Source organism: Sylvia atricapilla, chromosome Z (assembly GCF_009819655.1).
Source record: "Sylvia atricapilla isolate bSylAtr1 chromosome Z, bSylAtr1.pri, whole genome shotgun sequence".
In the NCBI taxonomy this organism is placed as follows: Eukaryota; Metazoa; Chordata; class Aves; order Passeriformes; family Sylviidae; genus Sylvia; species Sylvia atricapilla.
In genome coordinates this window covers 20386859-20411578 of record NC_089174.1, presented here as the reverse complement: position 1 = coordinate 20411578, position 24720 = coordinate 20386859, and the positions used below count along the sequence as shown (strand labels likewise).

At 38.5% G+C, this 24720-nt stretch overlaps 2 protein-coding genes across 3 annotated transcripts in view; both read right to left on the bottom strand.

Annotated features, from left to right (window-relative positions):
• Positions 1-324: 324 nt before the first annotated feature.
• On the bottom strand, positions 325-23661 carry DCP2 (decapping mRNA 2). Of its 2 annotated transcripts, none has more exons than XM_066339114.1 (11): positions 23513-23661; positions 16286-16437; positions 14480-14607; positions 13956-14054; positions 12417-12569; positions 10720-10832; positions 10501-10608; positions 9636-9759; positions 8339-8452; positions 6624-6675; positions 325-5942 (listed from the first exon to the last, which is right to left on the bottom strand). In XM_066339114.1, the coding sequence occupies exons 1-11, from the start codon at positions 23563-23565 to the stop codon at positions 5779-5781; spliced, it is 1260 nt and encodes a 419-aa protein (XP_066195211.1). In that variant the 5' UTR covers positions 23566-23661; the 3' UTR covers positions 325-5778. The 2 variants fall into 2 exon arrangements, with proteins under 2 accessions (XP_066195211.1, XP_066195212.1); XM_066339115.1 differs by having other exon boundaries at positions 8339-8449.
• APC (APC regulator of WNT signaling pathway) overlaps positions 11538-24720 on the bottom strand; it is a 174710-nt gene continuing 161527 nt past the window's right edge. Inside the window, exon 17 of the transcript XR_010745787.1 lies at positions 11538-11553. The gene's annotated coding sequence lies outside the window, so the exon portion shown is untranslated. The remainder of the gene's footprint in view (positions 11554-24720) is intronic.

Sequence of the window (24720 nt, the reverse complement as noted above, 5' to 3'; positions counted from 1 at the left end):
GGCGCACGTAAAACTGTTACCACATGTCCAGATCTTTCAATAAGAAGTTGCATGGACTAAAACAAAAAGAAAACAAAATACTCAATATTATATAAATATTCTCAAAGCACTGATGGAGGTTCACATACTTCCTTTCTCCAGTTTCTGTAATACATTTTCTTTTCCACTGAGCTCCTCATCCACCTTTATAACTGACTTTAATACTTCGTCTCCAGACACTAGATATAATCACTGCTGGCTTAAAGCAACAAGTAAACATTCTACAGTGAAACAATAACCTGTACCAGCCGCACAGGCATCACATTTCATAATGACCAGCAATCCTTATATTCCTATTTCAGTACTTCAATACGTTTATTTATAAAGTAATTTAATTTTACAGAGGAAAAAATAACAATATAGAAGAAAACATCAACTTAGTCATAGTCTTTTAAATGGTGTGCTTCATAACAAAATCACAATCATCAGTACAGTGGATGTTACAGATTTTACTTAATGCAATTGAAGAGTTGACTAATGCAAACTTTCTTCAAAGGAACATAATGGAAGTTGAATAAAATCTGTAATGATTTTGACTCTTTAGCTGTATGCACTTTCTACTTAATTAGCACTGATGTGCCACTTACACACAGAGGACAACAGATCAAGTTCTTGAGCTTTAAACAAACAGGAGGAAGACATAACCCTTCATGCCTGAGCCATACCACAAAGCACTGCTCCTGTTTTCTGTGAGGCATACAGTACTGCCCTGAAAAGTGTCATCATTTGGAAGCAGTACCCAAGTCTGGGTCCTGGAACATGAACACCAATCGAGCATTCTGCCTGAATTAACAACCCCACACCTTCTGGGGGCTCAGTTTTGCTTTTTAATGGTAAAAGTGCCTTGCAAACCCAGCTAAACTGCTCCTCAGGAATGAAGTTCAACTTCCACATAGTGCAGTGCCATGCAGACACAGTAAAGTTCTGTTGCAAGTATTGGTGTGAGAAGTATTTGCTGATAGCTCTTAATCATGCAGTTTCCCATATTTTTTTCTGCGTAACAGAATTATGTACCCAACCAGTAAGATACAGATTTCATCCCCACAGTTCAGTAATTTTGATCAAACATGCTTAAAAATTTTTGCCAAGTTCTTCTCATCACTGGAAATGTGTCATAGAGAACTGTGTCTGCAGGATGTGTTTTCTTAAAAAGCTATGAATGCCTTATTTTAAAATAATTAATGCTCCTTGAGCTGTAATCATTTGTTTAAAGGCACTGAACTGTAACCCATACTGGAAACAAGAAGCTAGTTCATCTGATCAAGAATATAAATGCTTAGAAATGACAAAATACTCTGTTTTCAGTAAAATCCATAGAGACTTTCCCAAATTTAAACATTCTGTACTCTGTGAAATGTTAACAATTACTTAAAAGGAAGTGATTTTTTTCCTGGAAAAACTGAAGGACTCAAAGACATTTCTGACTTCCCAGAAGCAGCCAGAGCTGAGAACAATTTAAAGATAAGGGTTTCTGCAAAGCTGAATCTGTACAAAAAGTTAAGCCGTGGTGAACCTAACATTTTAAATGGAAAGACAAGTTAAACCCCAAGTATTTTGTTTAATTGTACTGCTACCAATCTGGAATAGTTCCTCTGGTACAATCTTGAATATGGCCGATGTCGTTGTTTAATGCTGACTTCCTTTTAAGTTCAAAAGCTACATGAAAAAGTGAAATGCACACACAGTACAAATCCTACTGCATCTATCAGTGCTTACATATGAGATTAAGAACAGTGCAAATACTAGCATTTAGCCTACTTCTATTCTTGAACTACACTATTGCTATAAATGCATTTGAACAAAAACCTATTACGGAAGAGTTTCTAAGTCTAATTTACTGTAAAAGCACCTTCAGTTAGTTTGTATAAATTTACCGTATCTTAAATAATTTTGGTTGTTTCAAAAGCTGAAATATTGTAATAACAAAAACAATTTGAAATTATGAAGTTGTGTATAAGCACCAGATTATTTAACATTTACAGTGCAAGACTTAAAATTGGTTTATTTACAGAAATCAGTATCAACAAGAGAGACTATTCTACTAATTTTCAATAACTATGAACATGCTAACACATTTAGAATAAAACCTAACTTCAAACATGAAGGCACCTGGCTTTACCTCTGGAAGAGAAACCTGTTGCTCAGAATTTGTAACAAAACCCCAAGTATCTGACAATTAGGCAGCCCACTGACATGGCTGGGCAGCCAATTACTCGTGGAGCAACAGTACTATCTTGCACTAGAGGACATTGGAGTTTGGATTTTTAATGTTGACTCTTTGCTCTTCACACCGCAGTGGCGTAAGTGCAAAAGCAAATCACCACATTAAGTAAAGGTTGGAAGAACTGTGTTCTTATCTGAAAATACAATCTGAAAGCAAGTATGTTAGAAGTAGCCAGACCCAAAGGCTGCCTTGTTTTTAAAAGGAACAGTTACATTTATAACAGCCACAGGTTGGTGAAGGAAAATCACTAAACATTGTTCTCAAATCACCAAATTAGTTCAGGAAAGTTGGAGCACAGCATAGAAGCCTGGAACAGTGATTAGGCCCAAAATTTAATTAGAAACCATTTATGCATGTTTGGTCTAAGGAACTTATATTGTGTTAAAAAATAATACTTTGATTGTGCAATAAATAAAGCTATTTCCCCCTCTCCTTCCTAACCATTGTTGCCAGACTTCAAACTATGCAAGACACAGTTACTTTCAAAAGCTGATTGATGTACATCAAGGAGCTGAAGTCAGCAGCACTTCAATCACTTAAGTGGGCAGGCCACTCTTCAGTCCAAGGTCAAAGTATAGAAGCATTCTGCAGACAGATGCTAAAAACCTCATGCTAAAGCAGGGAGTTGAGGTAGTACTAGAAACTGCACGTTAGTACCAGATTCCTAGCACCACACAGCTGTAGGGTTTTCTTTGCTTAATATTTTTTACTCTGCAAGTTGTTTCCAAGAACACTGACTTGACCATTCATTATATGAATAACCTCTAATATGGCAGCATTCTCAAACTGACAGTGTTTGTTTTTCAAGTATCTCAACACCAGCTCTCAAGTCAGACATGCAAATGGTTCGTATTTTCCTATGTCTAGCTCTTGTGAAGTAAAAACTCACAGAACTAAAGCCTATATTTCACTTCCTATTTCTTCACTGTTTTAGGGAAGCTAATGTAAACAGTACTTCTAAACTTAGAAATACAATTATAAAGGGATGGTGAAATAAGAACATAAACAATAGTAAACAAAATCTTCACGGTGCAGGGCATGATGGAGTCCACTAAGTGGATTACATGCCACCACACTTACATATTTTTAGGATAAACCTTACTAAGAAAGCAGAAAGCAATGCTACTACAGGAAACAGTACCCTTATACAAATAAGTAAGTTATTGCATATTTATCACATTTATTTGCAACTCACATTAAGGCTAGGTTTACTAAAATCAATGACATATGTATAAGCTTCACTTTGGGTTGCTCCATGAAGCAACCAATGTCTCTTATACTGAACCAACCTTTTACTAAGAAGAAAATAATGATGCAGTAAACAGAGGGGAGCCAGCATCTCCTATTCATAGAACATGCTTCCATTGGTCTAAAGACTTCCTCTAGCCTGGGACTTGCCAAGGAAGTCCTTGCCAGGACTTCCCAAACAGATGACAGATGCTCCAAGTTCACTGTTTCATCAACATCCCCATTATTCCACAGAGCAATAAATGATCTATAACTAATTTATCTGAAAAGTCAACTTATTTATAAAAAGATTTCCACAGCCTGTTATTTAATTATGCCTTAGGAGAGTTGTGTTAGCTCCACAGGCAGTAGCAGCCTCAGGATATGATACAAACTTCTGCCTCACCATGAGTAAAGGCACTTTTGCTGGGAAATCAACTAAAATAGCACAAATAAGTAATTGAAGATTAGTTTTCACCTGAAGCTGAATAATGTAACCTCCTCCAGCATTATCCTCACCTTCTTTATTACTCTTCTTTTTCATTGTATGGCCTTTGGATACATTTAAGGGAAAAAAAAAAAAAAAAAAAAAGAAGAAAAAAGAAGTGAGTCAAAGCTAGATTGAGCTATTTCACCATTTGGTCTTGAAAAACAAGGCCCGCAGAACTCTTGTCCTCCAGAAGGAGAAAATGCTGTAGTCCAGTTCTCCTGCTGATACAGAAGTTGAACACTCCTATGACCAAAATGATTACAGTATCAGAGTTGCAAATCACCTGGTGCCAGGCAAGTGAATAAATCAGGAGAAAGTTCTAAAGCTATTTCTGAGGAAAACACTAGGTAGGGTATATGAAGTAGGGTGGTTGAAGGAAGACCAAGATTTTGGTTTTGGATGACATATATGAGTTGCATAAAAACTCAGTGCATGTACATACAGTACAAGGGTGTAGTTCATTCAACCTATGAAGTTATCAATTACCTCTATTCTAGAGAAAAGTCCATTTTAAAATCTGGGACATGCTTGCTATCACAAGCTGCTTCAAATTACAAATTACTTCAGTGCATTTCTCTCCGCTGCAACGCACGTGCTCAAAACCCACTAACTTGAAGGTGATGTAACACCTCATCACCTCAGCTCTTACAGGTTTTTTGATCCTCCCCTCCCATCCCCACCCCATCTTTCATATTTTTCCTAAGAAAGCACTGTAGCTGAAAATGACTGAGGCTAGATCATTTAAATGCTAACTGCAAGTGCAATTCAATACTACTGGATATATACAGAGCACATACACTACACAAGAGATCTGAGGACAACAGCACAGAATACAATACTGAACATCCTTGGAATAGTTATTGGAAGCCTGATTAAGCTGTTCAGTGTCACACAATGCCTCTATTATCCATGCACCTGTCATCCTCCTCAGTGAGATCTACAGAGGCTTATTTACATTCAGTATAAATTCTACACAAGTAACCTCTCACAGACAAGTTTAAGCGTCTCTTTTTTTGCAAGCAGCTGCTTTGTAACTTCTTATGCAGCTGTGGGCAGTGCACAAGAGCTAATTTAGACACTTTGATGGGCTGAGTTTTAGCCAGTTTGAGTGTCACTATCGAAGACTAAGAAAGAGTAGGTACAAAAAGTCAACATGCTATAGATTTGACTCAAGTACTAGTGATTGCCAGCCAAGAAAAACTATCAGTGTGAAGGAGGGAAGGTATTTGGGGCAAACAATCAGTACAGACAGAGAAAGGATGACAGGCTGAGGCTAGGTTTGAAATGTGCAACTTGGTTTCAAAATCACTAGGACAGAGGTGTCCTCTGAGAATTAGTTTCATTGCCACTGCGTAATATTGCAATGTCCTACAAAATAATGACAAATAAGCCAAATAATTTACATCAGAACAGTTAAAAGGTTAGCAAGCTGGTATACTCCCAACAGTTAAAAAAAGTCAATGACATTCTACAAAACACACAACAAGTTAAAATAAACAAAATTTAAAAACCACAAAACACAAGTAAAAAGAATGCCCTCTAATGCAGAGCTAGGAACAAGTGAACTGAACATTGGAAAGGTACTTTTGTGGACAAAGGCTAGACTGCATTTAAAGTGCAACACTTGACTATGCCACTCCCATACTGCAAAGGGAACAAACCCTTCCAAATCAGCAGTCAGTCCCTGCATTGCATTTAAAAACAAACAAACAAAACAAAAAACTCCTGAGAAAGAGTAAGGCTGGATAAGAAACCTCCTCAATTGCAAGTCTAATTCTTATTCCCAGTAAGTTTGCTGTCAGAGGTCAAAGCTTTTCATTATGGCATCATGGTCAAACTTGAAACTCAAGAAAGCTCTTGATGAAAAAGCAAATTTGTAATGGCCATTGCATGCCATAGAATGTCCCTCTAAATGTTCTGGCAGTGGGTCTTCACTGGAGCAACACATCTCATATGCTGCTTCTGCTTAAAGAGAAGAAAGCATGAAATAAATTTTAAATGGGCAATTGCCAATAAAAGTATCAGTAACAACACAGAGCCATACCTCAAACATATATCCAATTAATATTTATAACAAAATTTGTATGTTCAGTCATAAACAGAAGAAGGTAACTCAAACAGCCATCTTTACAAGTTGTCTAGAGGCTAGAATAAATCTTCAAATTCACTGCAATCTGGAAACACTTTCAACAGCCAGTTTTACACATATAATACTGCTTCATTTCTCAACAGACATTTCTTAATAAGGAGGGAAAAAAATGGCACCCACACCTGAGCAGTAAGTAAAGAACTGCATGCACTCTGCTGCAACTTATTACTAGCAGGACAGAAAGCCCTGAAACAACACTTAATTACAGCACTGTGTTGACTCAGACGATATTTTTCTAAACTAGCTTCTAATTACTATTTTACTCAGTCACCTGGTGTATCAGTCAGTCTTTATAATAAAGAGAAGAATAGCAAGACCAACATGAAACAGTATCTTTTCCATTAAAAAAACAAACAAAATCTCAGACTATCTTGGAAAAACGTGGCTTTTTAAGATTTGGAAGACTGGCATGAGGAAAAGCCCTCAACCATCATTATTTGAGTGCCTTCAGCCTGTAGCACAGGACAGTGAACGAAAATTCTGACGGCACTTGCCTGTTTCAAAGTTATCTTGAAGTCTTCTTGGATTAAGCCTTTTTTCACATTTCTGGTGAAGAGAATGACCACATATTACACATTTTATGACTAAGAAATGGTATTATATTTAAGCATCATCTAATAAGCATGCTGGTTATATCTGCTTTGACACACCTCATGTGTGAATTATTTGTATGCTGAGTATGAATACTCAGCATTAATTCTGTCACATCACTTGACATAGCAAACATGCTTTAAGTCCACAAGACTTTTAGAAGCATGCAAACTTTTAACAGTCACTAAAACATTTCTAACATGCAAACTTTTGTGGGAAAATTTTGAGTACTTTCTAACTGTTTTAAGATGGAAGGGTCTTGCATATGACAGTGTGGAATCAACACATAAGCCCACTCTTCATTGAGCTTGTCCCAAAAGAGGCAAGGGGAATGCTTTTGCAAACATGCTGCTACTGCTAATTAAATTAACATGCTTTAGAGACACAAACTTAGAACTCTCTGGGGAGGAGTTGTTTTAGCCCCAAGTATTGCTGCTGTAAGTACACCAATTCAGAAAAAATATTACACTCTGCAAATTAAGAGTATCCTGACCTTCAAATCAATCAGAAAATTATCACAGGGACACAAAATACTTAAACTTTGAAAGACTGACCATCATGAAAACACAAGTGAAAAAGAGAAATATTTAGAAAAGTCTGAGAAGAGCCTACAAAGTAACCATGGAGCATTAACAGTAGTTTCCATGAAGATCTTACAGATTACTATTACAGTTTGTTCCTATCCATTCAAATTTCTGGGCAGTCAATTCACTCTTCTAGACTCAGACTCAAACATAACTGATCATTTCCTGCTGCAGTGAGAATTTTAGGGCAAGTTTATCGTTTCTGCATGTTTACATGAAAAAGAGAAAGAAGGCAATAACCACAAGGCAGAATGGGAAGAATCTAGTTTAAAGCCTGTAAACAAGAGAAACTAAAGACTGAACAAGCCAGCTGAGCTGCACGGAGGACTGGGGCCTCACTGCTGCACAAGAGCCAACAAATTATACTGAAAAGCTATAAAAAACAGGGAATCAAAAGCACATTCTACTATAAAAGAGACCACAGCCCAGTGAGTCTACTCCCATTGAGAAGAACTGGACCAACACAATTAGTAACTGCAAGGGAAAGTAACATGCAAAGAGTGTGATACCAGAGTTTACAAATTGCTGTAAACAGCTCTACTGTATAATTAAAAAACTGTCTGACATTCTGGCATCCAAGCCAAGTCTGTGTCTCAACATTTGTTTGATGGAGAGAAGGGAAATAATAAGCATTTGCATCACCATTTTCTAAGCGCTGCATAACAAAACCCATGCTTACAGCAAGACATCACACATGAATAAATAAGATGTGTACTACACTGAGTTATTACTACACATCACAGAAGGCTTTCACATGACAGGAACCTGGAAAGCTGCAGGCCTGTGTACTGAAACAGCTGACAAATTTTCAACAGCTAAAATTACTTACTTCTAAAATGAAACCTTTGAAATTTAGTATGCTTGTTTATAGATGTATATGCACACAAGGTAAGAAATGTTATACATCTACAAACATGTATCAAATACTCTGATCAAACATACTTGTGATAGATATGCACTCAACTTTGTTTCAGCAGGATATTTGTAAAGCATTATGGAACCTATTTATGACACAGCCACTGCATGTTTCTTACCAAGGTATGGTTTTGCTTAACTGGTTGACTGTGCAGTCCATTTGTTCGCTTCTTTTGGCTGGAAGTGTCTTGGTTTTGCTTTCTGCCATTGTTCCTCAGGCTCTGGCTCTGCTGCTAAGTCCAAAATAAGTACAGGGAAGAGTTTAAATGGCATAATTTGACATCATTGATATTTTCTACTTAGTAACTCCAACTTCCCTCCAAGTAAGTTCAAAACATGTAAAGAGTTTATTTTGCAGAAAAACTGAAGCCCACTGAAATTAACCAAACATACACTCAAGCTAAAGGGCCATCAGCTGTTACTCACATTCTCTCTTGCTCTATGACAGAATTATTACACAATTAATTCAGGTCAGTGACTTTCCATGCACTAATGCAGATATACTAGTGATAACACCAAAATGGCAAGTGTAATTACTATCTGTACATGATCCAGCACAATTACTACCTGATACCACCACTTCTAGTGTGAGAGATATCAAAGAATTCTCAAGAGTATTCCCTAACTCCATGTTTCTATTCTTGCATTCTGTGGTGATGAAATTCACTATTTTTGTCCAAGAGAGTAAACCCTTATATGAACAAAGACATCTGTTTTTAATAGTTGCCCTGGCGTGACTTTATGATGTTTGTATCCCCAGTCATCTGTTCTGTTTATACTAGGTATTACATTCTGCAATTTTAAGACTGGTTCCGAGAGCGAGGAGGGGAAAAAGAAGCGCAGAGTTTGTTATCAGAAACCACACTTGCTCCCCAACATCCTTCAGTGCTGTCTCCAGTATAGTCAGTGAGAGAGAACTCTCCTTTGCTTTTTAGTTAGTTTTTTTGCTAGCTGAAGCAGACAAGTTCCCTAGACTGCGGGGGCTATTTTTTTTTCTTTTACGTGGAATTGTTTAAACCTGTTCTAGACTGAAAGCCCAGAAAAACACCGGGAGCTCACACCTGCAGCCCACTGGGGCCCAGGACAGCATTTTCCAGTGCTGGAGAAACTGGTAAAAGATTAGAGAAGCTGAGCTACAACCCACAGCAAGAACTTTCTCAAGTTTTTCATCTCCTTTCAGAAAAGTGAGAAGTCTTATTGCTTAATATTATGCAATTTTTATGCTTGTAAACACTTTACTTGTTAAATGAACAGTTTTTTCCACTTCTGTCTAAAAATTTTTTCCCCAAACCAGTTAAGAGAAGGGCCACTTAAATTTGCTCTCTAGAAAGACCCTATCAAGAAGTTTCCTCCCAAAATTGGCCCTAAACCAAGACAATAGACCAGATGCATACGCTTGCCTAAGAAAAAACCTACCTTTATTTTCAAAACTTCAGACACCTCAGAATGATTATATGGCTTTTGTGGCTGTTTTGGCTTCACTAACTGCTCTCCTGAAAAGCCATCTGTAAACACCTGTTGACTACAGCGAAGTCTGGATCTAGTACAGGAAAACAAAGACAGTTTACAACACGACTTTAAATCCACTGAGAGCAGAAGACAAGTATGAAAGCATTTTCTGCTTTTTGAGGACAATCTGGAACACAATCTTAAGTAACCTAATATGGAAACTCTTAATAATGCTCACTGCCATTTGTATTTACAGACAAGAAGCCAAGTCCACATTAGCATTTGTCCTATTGTTTCTTGGTGTTGCCCTGGTTCAAATTACTTAAGTCCTCTCATAAGGACTACAAGTTTTAAAGTTTGCTCTACCACTCTTTACTCAACTGAATCTAAAGCCAGCAGCATTTGTTACCCTACTGATTCCCACAGGTTTTATCTAGCTAGCCACTTCTTAGAGTACTTAACAGTCTTGCTTTAGAGAGTCCTACTTTTCCTGTGCAGAAGTGCCCAAAATATTGAACTTGAGGCACTGGAAGTTACCTACTTGCTTTAGCTTCTGGGTTTTTTTGATTCCCACAAACAAGACTGAGGAAATAATCTCCGTTCTGACACCTGTGTATTGTGACATTAACTAAGTTCTCACCTTACTTAAGATCCTGTGATGTAAGTCTATGCTTTTTGTTAAATTTACCTATTACTGGAACACAAATCTTTGGGGAAAGAGAAAATGACAAGCAGTATTGTATATAATTGTCATTGCATAATATTGTCGTATTTGTATGACCATCGTTCTATAAGAAAGAATATAGAGATGTTAAACTGACCTGGTTCTTACCTAGCTTTTTCCAAGTTGGGCTTAGAGGGTGTGCTTCCTGCAGATGAAAAACCATTGTCACTATCTGAGGAGTCTCCATTCCTTCGGGAAATCCACTCCCTCAATGGCCTGCGAGCCAGGAGAAGTATAACAAAATCTACTTACCAAAACAAATCTAAAGAATTTAAAGCTGTCTGTCTAAAGCTAGCTGGCCTAGCATTTGCCTCATCTCAAACATACCTGATGAAGGGAATTGCCATAAAAAATTTGTTAGGTGCCAAACCCAGCTTAGACTTCGGGGTCATGTCATTTCTGTGGCATGGTAATTTGTCGATAGAAAACCATTCAATATTCTAGAAAAACAAGACATAAAATCAAAATATTCTCTACTGTAGTCTTAGCAGAATGTTACAGATGTGTATGAGCCACAGTTATTTCCCTTAATTTAAAAACTACCATGGAAGACTTAAATTAACAGGCCACAACAGCATTTTTCACGAAAGGTTAATTAACTCTTCCAACTGCCACTACAGTAGCAGATGGTACAGCACAAACTCAGGGCTTGATATTGCACCTAAAATATGAAAGGTGTTAATCAGCAACTAAAATCTGAAAAAGAGTTTCATAAACAAACCAACCAAACCACAGCACACAAAATGTTATAAATAAATGCAAAGCTTTGAATAACTTTCAGTAATTTTTTACTTAAAGTGCCATCAATACTAGACCACCAATACCCATTCAAACGTAAGAAGGGTGTTTAGTTTGACAGTAAGTTTCAGGTTTCATTATAAAAGAAAAAAAAACATGGGGATAGGATAGGATTTGTGTTACCGTTTATTTTTAATATTTAAAACCGTATCCTTTGCAGAATGGGGAACAAAATCAGGAATTCTGACCACAGACAGCGTAGAAGAACCCACATGAGATTTGCTAGCATGGAATCTACTCCAAAGGCTCTAGGTCCAGACAAGATGTAAATTATGGAAATAAGTTACAAACTGAACAATTTTTCAATATAGTTCTACAGAGAGTACAAAACTAGCCTGCCTGGTGGCATTAGGTTAGATGAAGCTTCAAAACTCTGCCATTGCAAGAACTCTTCAATATTCCCACACAGACAGTCACTGTTTTACAAAGTACAATATTTATTGTATATTTTTAAAATATCCTAGAATTTCATCTAATGTCATATTTTAAAGAACAGGCCTCTAATGCAAAAAATTAAATCCTGTCCAATCAAATACTTTCCCTATTTAGAAAGCAAGATGCCCTGTTTAGTCAAACAATCTGCATGGAAATATAGCTGTTTTAAACTGAATTGCCATAAAAGAAAAAAATATTCAAACTTCAAAGATCATAGATACCAGACAAAGGTTCCAACAAGTTGCTACATGAGCCTGTCTTTCCCTCTCAAAATATCTTTTAAAAACCTAATGGTAAAAAATACATCCAAAATAGTTTCCTTTTTCTGTCCCCTTCCCAATCTCCTCCTTAAAATTTACTGGTTTTTGAATCTGGACAGTATTAGCCATGAAAGAGAGAAAACAATCCTTAATTTGTCCTTCTGATATGTAGGCTTTTGTATGTCCCCAATTAATACTTACAACTTGAGAATATATAGTTACATATGCATCTGTAACTAGGAATTCTATGAAATTATTTATACACCACCTATAAGAAAAGGAGAATTGTATTTTAACAGCATGGTCTATTGTCTTTTCATGATGAATGGACATGTCAGACAGATTGTCAAGTATCAGACTTGGAGGTGAGCTGCAAGAAGTCAACACAAAACCCTACAGCGCAGAGATGCCACTGGTACCTAGCATTTGAGGTGTGCATTGTGCTTAATTGGGTTCATTATTTTACACACTTCTGGCTTTAAAAATTAACCTCTGCGAAGTTCCTATAGATTCAAACGAGATAGCACATACCCGAATTTCCCTTCTAGTTTTGGGGTTGAATTTCGTGTTCTTGGGAACTCCTGGAATGATGTACAGCCGTGCTAATTGATCATTAATTCGCAGCTCAATGTAGTCTTCTTTGCAGATATAATCTTTTATGTCAAATCCAGTTTCTTCAAAAACCTGAGAAGTATTTAGATGAAATCAGTGTGCACTATTACTATAAGTGAAGGAATAACTATTTTTCAGATGTATCTATAAAAGCTGTGGGAAAAACAAGCCTTTACACATAGATGTTTGCTCAGAAATAGAAGAAGTATCTACATGCTTTAGACTTCTCTAAGATGGCAGACTTGTTATGCAAGTTGAAACAATTCTATTACACATTCATGAAGCAATTTATTAATATGGGGTTAGTCCTCATTGACTTCTGAAATACTACTGAACTCTGTAGGCACTGCCAAGTGAAGACCTCTTCATCAGATTTTACACAGATCCAGCTTATGGTTTCAGATCTGTGCTGAGTCCAGTGAAAGAAGTTGAAAGACTTATTTCAGACATAAAATAAATTGTCAGTCTTCCCCCAATGATAATAATAGTGCTGTTCACTAGTGAAATCTAAATCGATTTTTCAAAATAAAACCATCAAAAGATTTTTTTCCCATTTTAACTATACCCCTTTTAAAGCTTTTGCTGGCATAACCTGAAGTGAAGAGGAAGACATACTTCATGTAACTCCATCTTGAAGCCACTATGTCTACTTTATCCTTGATAGGTATACTTCAACAAACAAACAAACAAACAAAAATACCCCAAAACCCTGATTTCTCATATACTGATTCAGTCCAATTTCCCTCACCTTAATCTTCTCTCTCAAAAATTCTGGATGTATTATGTTGAATGAACACTGAATTTGTACCAGTAATATTCTTTTACAGGCCATTTTGAATATGCAGCTTCACTACATTATCTAGTTCTCCAGGAGCAATAAATACCACAGATTATTTTGTTTTTCAGATTTTATTTGCCATATACATTGATTCTTGTTCCTGCATAACTGAAAAATAGAAAAGTAAGGTTCTTCAGAATTTTTACATAAAATTCTACAACCTGCAACTCAGGTCCTTAGTCTCTTTGTGTAGCCCAGTGTACAAAAACTAACTTCACATTCCTTCACATTTTTACAGCTATGGTGACCCTTGAAATTAATACGTCAAAAGCCATAAATTACGTAAGACTTCCCAAGCACCACAGGTAATACTTAAAAGTAAATTCACAGTTCAGCAGAGAACTTTAAAAACAGTACTCACTTCATTTAGCACATTAGTGCAAAATAATGTGAAACATAAACACTTTTTTTTTAAATTGTATAACCTCAACCTTGATTACCATTTTGGAACTCAGAAAGGCACCAGAAGGTACATCAGAAGATGACTGCAAGAACAGAGTAATTTATTCACATGACTTCAGTAACGGGATTACCTAAGTAAAGTGCCTTTTCACCCAACACATATATCCTGAATTCAGCAATATTTCACTTCTTTGTCTTAAAGAGCTGACATAACTTACCTCTCTAGCAGCACAGTCATGAGGTGCCTCTTCTTTATTTACTTTCCCTTTTGGAAATCCCCAACCAGATTTTGCTAAATAGCCCTGAACCAAAAGAACCTACAAAACACAAGGGAATGCAACTGTCAAACATGCAGGTGTTCTAACCAATTTCATTAAATGTCCTCCATCCACCATCCCTTTGTTCTCCAAAAGAATATGTTAGCCTCAAGGAAGGAAACCATTAGGTTTGCTGTGTTCTAGCAAGAACTGTGAAGTTTTTTATAGAATCGTATAACTCAGAATTAAAAAAAAAAAAAAAAAAAAAAAAAGAAGGAAAGCAAGCAGAAGTGTATTTATTTACTGTCTCATTTATTATATTTCTCTACACAGCCACCAATATCAAGTAACTGTCAGATCTCTGTGAATCTTGACAGTGAATGCAAATGTCTTCAGAAGAAAAATGTAAACAGCAAAGAATTACTTACGCCAGCATCTGCCATTCCTCCCTCCAGACAGCCCTTCACAACTATTTCCATACTTACATTTTCAAGTGTCTCATCAAGGATAATTGCACCATAGGTTGGCACTCCCATTTTGTATTCTTTCCACTCATCTAAAACCTTATGTACATCTTCACCTTGAGGCAGTAAAAAAGGGCAGTGATTGAAGAGTATAGCAGCATGTTAAGAAAGATAAACTTAAGCAGCCAGTTCCAAAGCACACACTGAATATAAAAGATACTCACTCAAAATTTAGAATAAACACCCCCTCCTCTAAATCTTTCAAGATATATTCTCTTGGAAATAAAAAAAAATATTACAAATAATCTACTACAAAACACTAAAAGTCGGAGTGCATCAAGTAATCCAGCAATTCCTATACAAAGCAATCTCAATAAAGGAAAAAAAAAACAAACACCAAAAAACAAAATCCAAACTCCCCCCCCAAAAAAGCCCAAACAAAACAGAAAAAAGAACCACCAAGAAAAAAGATTGCACAAGGCTGCTTGTTTGAAGGAAGATAATTTTGAAAACAGAAGTAACCCTGTAACAGTTATTTTGAATATGTATTATTTACAAACACATTTTTTAAATTTTGAAACAAGCAAGACAGAAAAAATTTCAGTTCCTTGTGCTCAAAATAAATGGGAATAAATTTTTGCCACAATCATTTGTTAAGATTACAGCACAGAATCCCATTTTTAGTATTTACTATTAAAAAAAATCTTTTTAATGGCATATAGTTACAGAAATCTAAATTCTAACACACTTTATCAAAACTCACCAAGCAGAGAAAATATAAACAACCTCTATAACTCTAAAATTTTGAGAGAAAATCTGCAAGTCCTTAATATAAGTATTAGTATTATGTATTACATATATTATACTACGAATAAAGATTACTCCACAGCAGAATACTTTAAAATACACTGCAGCAGAAGTAATATTTGTGACAAATATGAGCTAAAAAGAGAGATATGTAATGAACATATAACATCCATTACATGGCATTTTTTCTGCACTGCCTACAATTACTAGGAGAACTTTGTTGGTCTGAAAATACATTTATAATTAAAAACATACATAAAATTACAGCATAACATCAACCAACTGACTATGACTATATTTTTACAGTTTACTGTTAAAAGCTGTAGTGCTTCAAAGTAAATACATTATTATGAAACTAAGACAGCTAAGTATGCTGTCTAGTGACACCATGGATAATACTATCTTCAAAGTTTGAAGTGATATTCCAATCTCTCATCAAGAACATATGGGAACAGGCTAAACTAAAATACTTGCTGGATGAAAGCCACAAAGTTTTCTCTAGCAAGGACTAGATGGTACACATTCCAGCTGCCCTTACAAGCCACAAAAAAACCAGAGGACAACCATTTGAATTCAGTAAAAATGCAGTCTGTACCCTACAAAAATTTGCAAAAAATATATACCACTGCCCATGGGGGAACACATACCATCTTCAACTACTTCAACATTGATGTCACTATTTACTTGAAAATTAATTAAACTCTGGAGTTCAGTTTAATGAGCACCAGCAGCTTACACTTGAAACCAACCTAGCATGCAAAGCGCAACCATGAGGGAAAATCCTCAAACATCAGAAACTGACTGTTTTCCATAGCTCTTTAGCAGTACAAGAAGCATCTCTTTTGTGGGTGCCACGAAATTCTGGAAGCAGTGAACTCAGCAACATCACATACCTAGCAATACTAACTTTTAATCATTAACACATGAACTGATATTATTGTACTATGAAATATTGTTAACAATATTCAGTTTGCACTTTACCATCACGACATAAAATAATCAGAGTAATAAAAAGGATATCAGCTTTAGCAAAGTCTCTTATCCCGCACTGAGGTAATCCTGGTGTGTTTTGCATGTAGAAATCCAAATAAAACCAATGGGCAAGTTCAATCTGAAAACATACTCTGATTGCATTGTCTCTCTCTTCACTTGGAATGTGCAAAATAAATCGGCTGCCAGGAAAGAAAAAGAGGAAGATTAGCTAAATCTACTGATTTAAATACAGCTAACAATACAAAATTGCAACAGTATATAATTCTTAATCTATTAGCACATACCAACAGACCACTAGATCCTCCTCATGTTCCACAAGGACAGTAAAAGTTCTCACAAAGTAAAACACAGCTTTAAAAATCAAGAAGGAAAATGGATTATTTTGTTCTTTCAGAAACATCAAGTATAGTATACTAAGTAAATTAACTGTTGTGAAAACAATGAGTGTTAAGACCGCCTACTTAAATGTCTGTTACAAAAATGAAAACATTTTTACAAGTCCATTAAATCCTGCAAATTCTCATAAGATATTTCAGTGCTTTTCATATTTTCACTTAATTATATATATTTTTATATATATATATAATATTATAATTATTATATATAATATATTCTATAAAATATATAAAATATATAAATAATATAATTATATATTATATATTATATATAAATATATAATAATATAATATAATACAATATAATATATTTATATATTTACATTTTTATATTTTCATATATAAATAAATAAATATTTACTTATATATAAAATATATAATTATATTTTATATATTTTATATATTATATATGATAATTATATAGTTATAATAAATATATAATTATTATAAATAATAATATTGTATATAATTATTGTACATTATTATTATATAGAATTATATATATAAAATATATATAATCTAAATATATAATATATATTTTCACGTAGTTATATATTTTCACTTAAACCCACAGTAAACCAATAATTTATGTAGATTTTTAAATTAAATATGATCCTGCTTATTTTTTCAGTCTGAACACGATGATCAAGTTTAGCCCAGATACTGGCACACAGAGTCACTGAGACAAAAGTTTAAGCAGAACTGTGTGATAGTCCATTTTAGTTAGGCAGAAGAAGACTTATTCCTGTATCTATATCAAAAGCAAAACTCCATTTTTAGAAATTTAACGTCATACACCCCACTGAACTTAAATCATTTGATGGAGATCTCTGACATTCAGCTCCTGTGTGCCACCAGCTAAATTCCAAAAATGCATAATACCATTGCTCAAACCAGAAATACTGTATCTTTACTTAAAATCTGACGGTTAAGAATTATCACAGGATCTGAGAATTGGTTGCCTCTCCAAGGGACTCTGGCCAAGAACAGAGGCAGAAGATCACTGGTGCAGACACACACTTGACACCCCCCAGACTTCCAGGCACATTCACAGGTCCTGCAAGTACTAGCACAGGTCTCCTTTTCCACCCATAGCCCTGCCCAGATCCCAGACCCTCCCACCCATCACACACGTCCCTGCCTCACCACATGGTCCAGTTTGAAGTTTGCTAGTGAGTACACATGCACAAAAAGCCTGGGGAAGACACCTGTCTCTCCTCCCCCCAGTGCATGGGCTGTGACCCACAGTTCTGCTGCAGCTGCCTCTCACTCGCACCATTTCCCCCACAATATTTTAAACAAACATTAATAATTATCTACTTTTATATGTTTTATTAATTACATGTGCTATTTAACTTATCCTTACTCTAAGTTTCTTGTTTTACTACATATATTCTGTTTTAAAGTTAAAAAACAAAAGGGGGAGTTGACTCCTCAAAAGCGCTTATAAAAAGCATTGTATGTTCTTAATTTTTTTAACTGCTCCTTAATAGATTCTAATTCACTGACTGTTAGTCATTTCAGCAGTAAACTGCAACTACAGCCCAAACAGAAATCCCCGATGTCAAAGCTAAACTGGATTCCAGAAATGAATGTCAAGCCGTGTCATGCACAAGAACGCACTAACAACTCCTCGAGCAGAGTAACAGGAACACAAACGTGAGCAGCACAGAGACCACATTTTATGCCAGACATGCTGTGTCCCACCTGAAGACACCATTTGTCTGTCCAATTCAAACCCCCTGTCTAGTCAGTGTGACAGTAAAAGATTGGCCGATACCTATATATTATGATCCCTTGATCAAAAAGCAACTTAAGAGTATGCCAGGTGAAGTTGCCAATGGGACCAATCCTGTAATTAATTGAGACATTTAAACCAAAGAACTTTCCAAAGCACCTTCCAAACCCAAAGAATTGGAAATTCTTGGTTCTTTAACTGTGGATTTCTGTCTTACATTTTCAAATACCAATTAGCAAGAAAATGATTCTCCAAAGTACAATGTTGCTACCAATTACCCTGCTTATAGAAACTCAAGTTTCTGGTGAAATTACTCCGATAATTAAGGTGGAGTTTCCAAGATTGACCAATATCCACAACAATTACCAAAAGGATATTGGTTCAGTTGTAGAAATAGGGCTTAGCAAGGCATTCCATCACGCCTTGAAGGTGGTACATAGTGCTTAAATAGTAATTAAGAAAAAACATAAAAGAAAAATATTTACCCATCAATATGAAGAAAATTGTAACAGTGATTTTATGTCCTAGAAAGCTGCAAAAAGGGGTTCAGCAAGTTTGTTACTACCCCAACTTGCTTCTGCCATGGCATTGAAACAGTTAGACTGAGTTAGATGTTGGCTATGTAAACAAACCAGTGCACATCCACTGCAATCAGTGATATGCTGAGAGACGTCAACAGTGTTAGACATGCTATCCTTCAAAATCAAACAGCAATTCATTTTTTTACTAGCACATAGGCATAGTTGTGAAGAATTTGAAAGATCATGTTGTATGAATTTTTCTGACCATTCAAAGTTCATCCATAAACAACTTCAAAAATTAAATGATTTGACAAATCAAATTAAAGCCCACAACGGATTATGACTGAATAACCTGTTTGAAAGACAGACCCTTGCACCTTGGCTAAAGAAGCTTTGCAAACACATTATGTGCATTATATGCATGTTTATATGCATTAATTGTTAAAGTGATATCAGTGATAATGCCTTGTATATTTCATTGTGCACAGCAAATAACAAACAAGGTCATCAAAAAAGTCTTTTTCGTTCAAGACAGAAGGGGAAATGTGGGAAATGGATTTGTAGAGAATTCTCAAAGCCTGACAGAAGACTCACATAGTATGTATCTGTATGCAAACACAGAGATAGCAAATGCTGACTTAAAAATTATATGGAATAGGACAGACACTGTTGAAAGAGAAATGGAACTAGAAACAAGTTTCAAATGATGGTCTTGCAAATTAAACTAGATACTTGGAGAAATAGAATTATGAAAGGTGCATTGCAGTTGGACCCACAACGGGTAATTTTAGATGACTGGCTTTGAGGCATTAACAGCATTGTGTGGCAAAAGCTGATAGGCCAAAGAATGCTTATAATGTATTGTAATTTAGAAATAGTTTGGCTGCTGATTGTGATGGCATGAATTATAACATCTATATTGTCTCACCCTTCACATGAGAATAAAAATGCAATAAAAGATTTTAAAACGCCTCTCAGTTGCCCCATATCTTGATCAGAAAAGGGTATATATAATCCGACACATGGAGACGTGTCTGTGGTTTCTTGGCAGCTGGTCAATTAGTGAAATTACCAGGTTTGTTTCTTGTCATTCTGTTTACTTCTCTTTTCTTAGGTCTGTGTCTACATATTTTTTCATTCTGATTTCCCCACCTTTTTCATATTTTCCAAAAGCAGGTCCATACTCAGATAAACTTGCTGGAATGAAGTATATCCCCTCATCAACCAGTGGCCAGGTTTGGTTTCCACCACCACCTTCGTTACGATTCCTCTGTCGGGTTTGTAGCCCTGTATGCTTTATTTATGGATTGCTCATCTTCTTATCCATTTTTCACACTGAGAAAGGACCTTGTCCAGATACCCTTAAAGACCTTGGCTGGCCTGAGAGAGGGTCTGTGTGAACCTCATGAATTTCAACATGGTGAAGTTACCATGTGCAAGGTGCTCTGCCTGGGTTGGGATAATCCCAAGCACAATGTGAACACAGGCTGATCAAAGAATGAACAGAAAGCAGCTCTGGGGAGGAGGATTTGGGGTGTTGGTGGATGAGAATCTTGACATGAGCTGACACTGTGAGCTCCCAGCCCATTCTTTTGATGGGACACAGTGTCCACAGCAGGTTGAGGGAGGTGATTCTCACCCTTTATTCTGTTCTGGTGAGACCTCACCTGAAGTGCTGTGTCCAGCTATAGGAACCCCAAAGAGGATTGGGATCTGCTGGAGCAAGTCTCCCTTGTGGCCTTCCGGGACCTAAAGAGGGCTACAAGACAGCTGGAGAGGGGCTTTTTACAATGTCATGTAGTGACTGAACAAGGCAGAATGACTTTAAAGAGAAAAATGGCAGGTTTAGATAATAGGGAAAAAAATCTTCACAGTGAGGGTCATGAGACACTGGCACACATTGCCGAGAGGAGATGCGAATATGCTGTCCCTGGAAGTGTTCAGGAACAACCTAGTCTATGAAGTGACCCTGCTTATGGCACAGGAGGTAGTATGAGATGATCTTTAAGATCCCTTCAACCCCATATGATTCTATGATTCTCCCTTGCATTAATAACCTTATTCACATCAACATTTCACCACTTCCCAATTTTCAATTGACCCTACCACTCCCAATTTCTTTTGAAGGCTCTATTCTGACTGCTGAAAAGATCCCTTATCTATAAAACTGCTGTAACTAAAAGATAAAAACTTTAAAATCTATTTCACTTCTAGTTTATGTTTCTTGCCCCAGCACTGCAGCTGAACATAGATCTAAAGATAAAATACGCAGCAGTATCAAAGAGGAGTAAGAATAGGCCAGGCATTAGGCTCAAAGAACAAGAACAAGTAGGATGATATTTATTAATCAAAAAGTTAACTTCTAAGTTGAGTGACTCAAGTGCTAACAACAGGTTGTTCTAGGTTGTTCTGGGTGCAGGTGCCAGGTGCTGGCAGTGATGGGCTAATGCTGGACACCCTGTGGGACACAACTGAAGGCAGCAGCTGAGATGGTGGTGCCTGTGGGGAAGTGTATTTAAGAACAAAAATACCCAACAGGCAGAGGAAGTGAAAAACACAGCATGAAAGAGCAGTGGAAAAACCAAAGCTGGAGAAGAAGGAGGAAGAGATGATGTCTACCCTACAGCCTGTGGAGGATCACATGCTGGAGCAGACAGATATGTCCTGAAGGAGCGTCAGCCTGCAGGAGTGATCCCACACTGGAGCAGCAGGAAAGCATAAGAAGGAAGAAGCGGCAGAGATGATGTGTTACGGACTGACCACAATCCCCATTCCCCATCCCCTGAGCTGCTCACAGGGGAGGAGGTAGAGGAGAGTAGAGAATGAAAGCATGAAGCCATCATGAAGTTTCCCAGGGAAAAACATGGATTAAAAAAAAGTTTCAAATGTTTTTTGAAAAGGGGAAGTGTGTGGCTCCATGAGTACCTGGCTACTTGAGCAAGGTGAACCAACCACAGTCCTGAAGTGAAAAAATGGGGCTAACAGCATTTGTTTACAAGACAAAGAGAGTATCAAGACGCTGCTAAACTCACATTAGATCTCTGCACCTCCACATCTTTACTCAAATACCTCCATAGCACGAGGCAGCATAACAAAAACTGACCTGGGATTTGTTATTTAACAATACCCAGTAACTGAGTAGTAAAAATCACCTGTCATTTTCTACCGAAATTCCCACTAATATCATATATCAATGGAAGAATGTAGAAGTGACAGACACTTCTATAATGCATTTATAACATTAACACAATTATAATACAAAACACCATTCTGAAGACAGAAGATGACAGTATCATAAAGAGACAGAGTAAGACAGTGGGACTGACCCTATTACAATGTAAGATTCAAATACTCATGGGCCCTTCTATCAGCCACAAACAGGCTGTATCAGTTCTGTAGTCACTGCAATCCCCCTCTGGATTTTCTGAAGTCTTAAATACTGTATCATATGTGAGCAGGGATCTGAAAGGCAAGTTTCTCTCTCTGCAGGGAGCCCAAAGGAGACACAATGGAAATACAAACATGCTTCAGAGGCCAGATTTAGGGCATTGAACATTTACATGTCTATCACAAACTCTGACTCCTCCATTACATAAGTGTGAAACAATACTGAGCAGGACAGTTCTACCTTCCTGTGGTATTCTCACTTCTAAACATTTTCGCTCATTTGAAAACCATTATCATAGTAAGTGGGGTATCTTTCCTCTTCACCACCTTTTCCCTCTTTTACATAAATACGTCATAAGGCGTCTCTTGGAGGTGGTAAAATAAAATATTATTTCATGCCAAATATCACATGCAGTTTGTGTCATCACATTCTGGGGAAGAGACAATTTACAAAGTTAGAAGATGATCAGAGGCTAAGAAAATACGTGTAAAACACAACTTTTCCCTTTTAAACAACACAGAATCCACGCTTTATGAAAATCAAAACGCAAAGCCCCTCGAACAAGAAAAGCATTTCACTCAAAGAACCGACAAGTAGGAGAGGGCAACTTCTCCGAAGGGTGTCCCTGTGGCTCTTCCCTTCCCGTCCGCTGGCACGTTCCCTTCCAGCAGAGGTAACTCACCAGAAGCGACTCCTTGTCACCCCTTCCAAATGAAACCAGACCTCGGGAGCATCAGCGCCCGGCTACACGTCACGGCAGCCGCACGCTCCCAGCTCTTCTTTAACCTGCGCAAACACCGCCGACGCAACTCTACCTTTTCCGGCCCAAACCCCGCAAGAAATTCCCACAAACAATGTTCCTCCACTTGCCCCGTGCACTCAGCTCCTGGCCCGCCGTCGGAGCAATCCCACACCGGGTCCGGAGGGTACCGCGGGCAGCCTTCCCGCCGTTCCAGGACGGATTCCATCGGGAGGGCAGAGCCTCGGGCACGGGGGAAAGAGGGCGAGCCTCGTCCTTCCGCTTCCCGGCCGGCGCGGAACAGCCAAAGCCACCCCTCAGTCCGGGTGGCCCCGCACTCCCTCAGAGTCCCGAGCATCCCGGGCTCTACGGGGCACCGGGCAGGGGCAGGCGCCCTTCCCGCCCTCCGGCACCAGCGGCACCGCATCCCCGGGGCCGCGCCACCCCCCCCCCCCCCACCACCACGGCCGAACCTGCATAGGTCGTCCAGGACGCTGCTGGGGATCTCGGCCCGTTTGGTCTCCATGGGGAAGCGCGGCTCATCCCGACGCGGCGGAGGCCGGGGCGCAAGGAAGCGGCGGGGGCGCGCTGCGGAGGGCGGGGGGGTGGCGGAGCGGCGGCTCCCGGGGCCAATCGGCGCGCACCGACGGCGGAGCGGCGGCCAATGGGCGGGGCGAGCATTGGGACCGGCGCGTTCAGGTGATCGCGGACAGCCAATGGGCGACGGGGGTTCGCCGCGATCGTAGCGATAACGTCCGGCGCCGGGCCACGGGAGGGGACGCGGAGCACTGGGATGGGAACAGCGGGACACGGCACGGCTGCGAGAGAGGGAGGGGACCCTGCCCCTCTGCCTGGCCCTGGGGAGGCACTTCGGGGGTGCTGTGTGTAGCTCTGGGCTCCTCAGCACAGAGACAGGGAGACACGGGAAAGGGTCCAGCAGAGGCCATGAAGATGAGGTTGGTGTGGAGCATCTCTGCTTTGTGAGGAAAGGCAGCGGGAGCTGGGCCTGTTTAGTCTGGAGAGGACTAAGAGGGAATCTCATGAACGCAAATAAATATCTCCAAGGCGGGTGCCAGGAGGATGGTGCCAGACGGTTTTCGGTGGTGCGCAGCGGCAGGATGAGGAGCGATGGCCATAAACTAAAACACAAGAAGTTCCACCGCAGTATGAAGAACTTCACGTTGAGGGGCGGCAGAGCTCTGGACCCACTGCCTGGGGAGGGCGTGGAGTCTCCGTCTGGAGACATTCAAACCTACCCGTTCCTGCGTCCCGTGCTCCAGGTGGCCGTGCCTTGGTGGCGGAGGGGTTGGAGGGGATGACTCCCGAACGGGAATAATTCTGTGATTCTGCGAAGCAAAACCGGCTCCGCCGGCATTCCCGGAGGAGCCTCCCTGCCGGCAGAGGGTATCGCCGCTCTCTCCGCGGCAGCTGCCGCTGGCATTGCAGCCTCTGATTTCAAGTAGCAGCGACTATTAGATGCATTTCTCCTCTTGTTCTTCCCCTCCCTTTCCTCGCCAAACTCTCTGAGCTCCGTCTGGATTGGGGAGAGAATCAGCAAAATGAGAAACCTCGTTGGTTGAGATAAAGACTAAATTGTCTAGTAACTTACCTATGAAACTGTGGGGAATGCAAAATCTGCACACAAAAGAAAGCAAAACAAGAAATTAATTTGCTGCTTCCC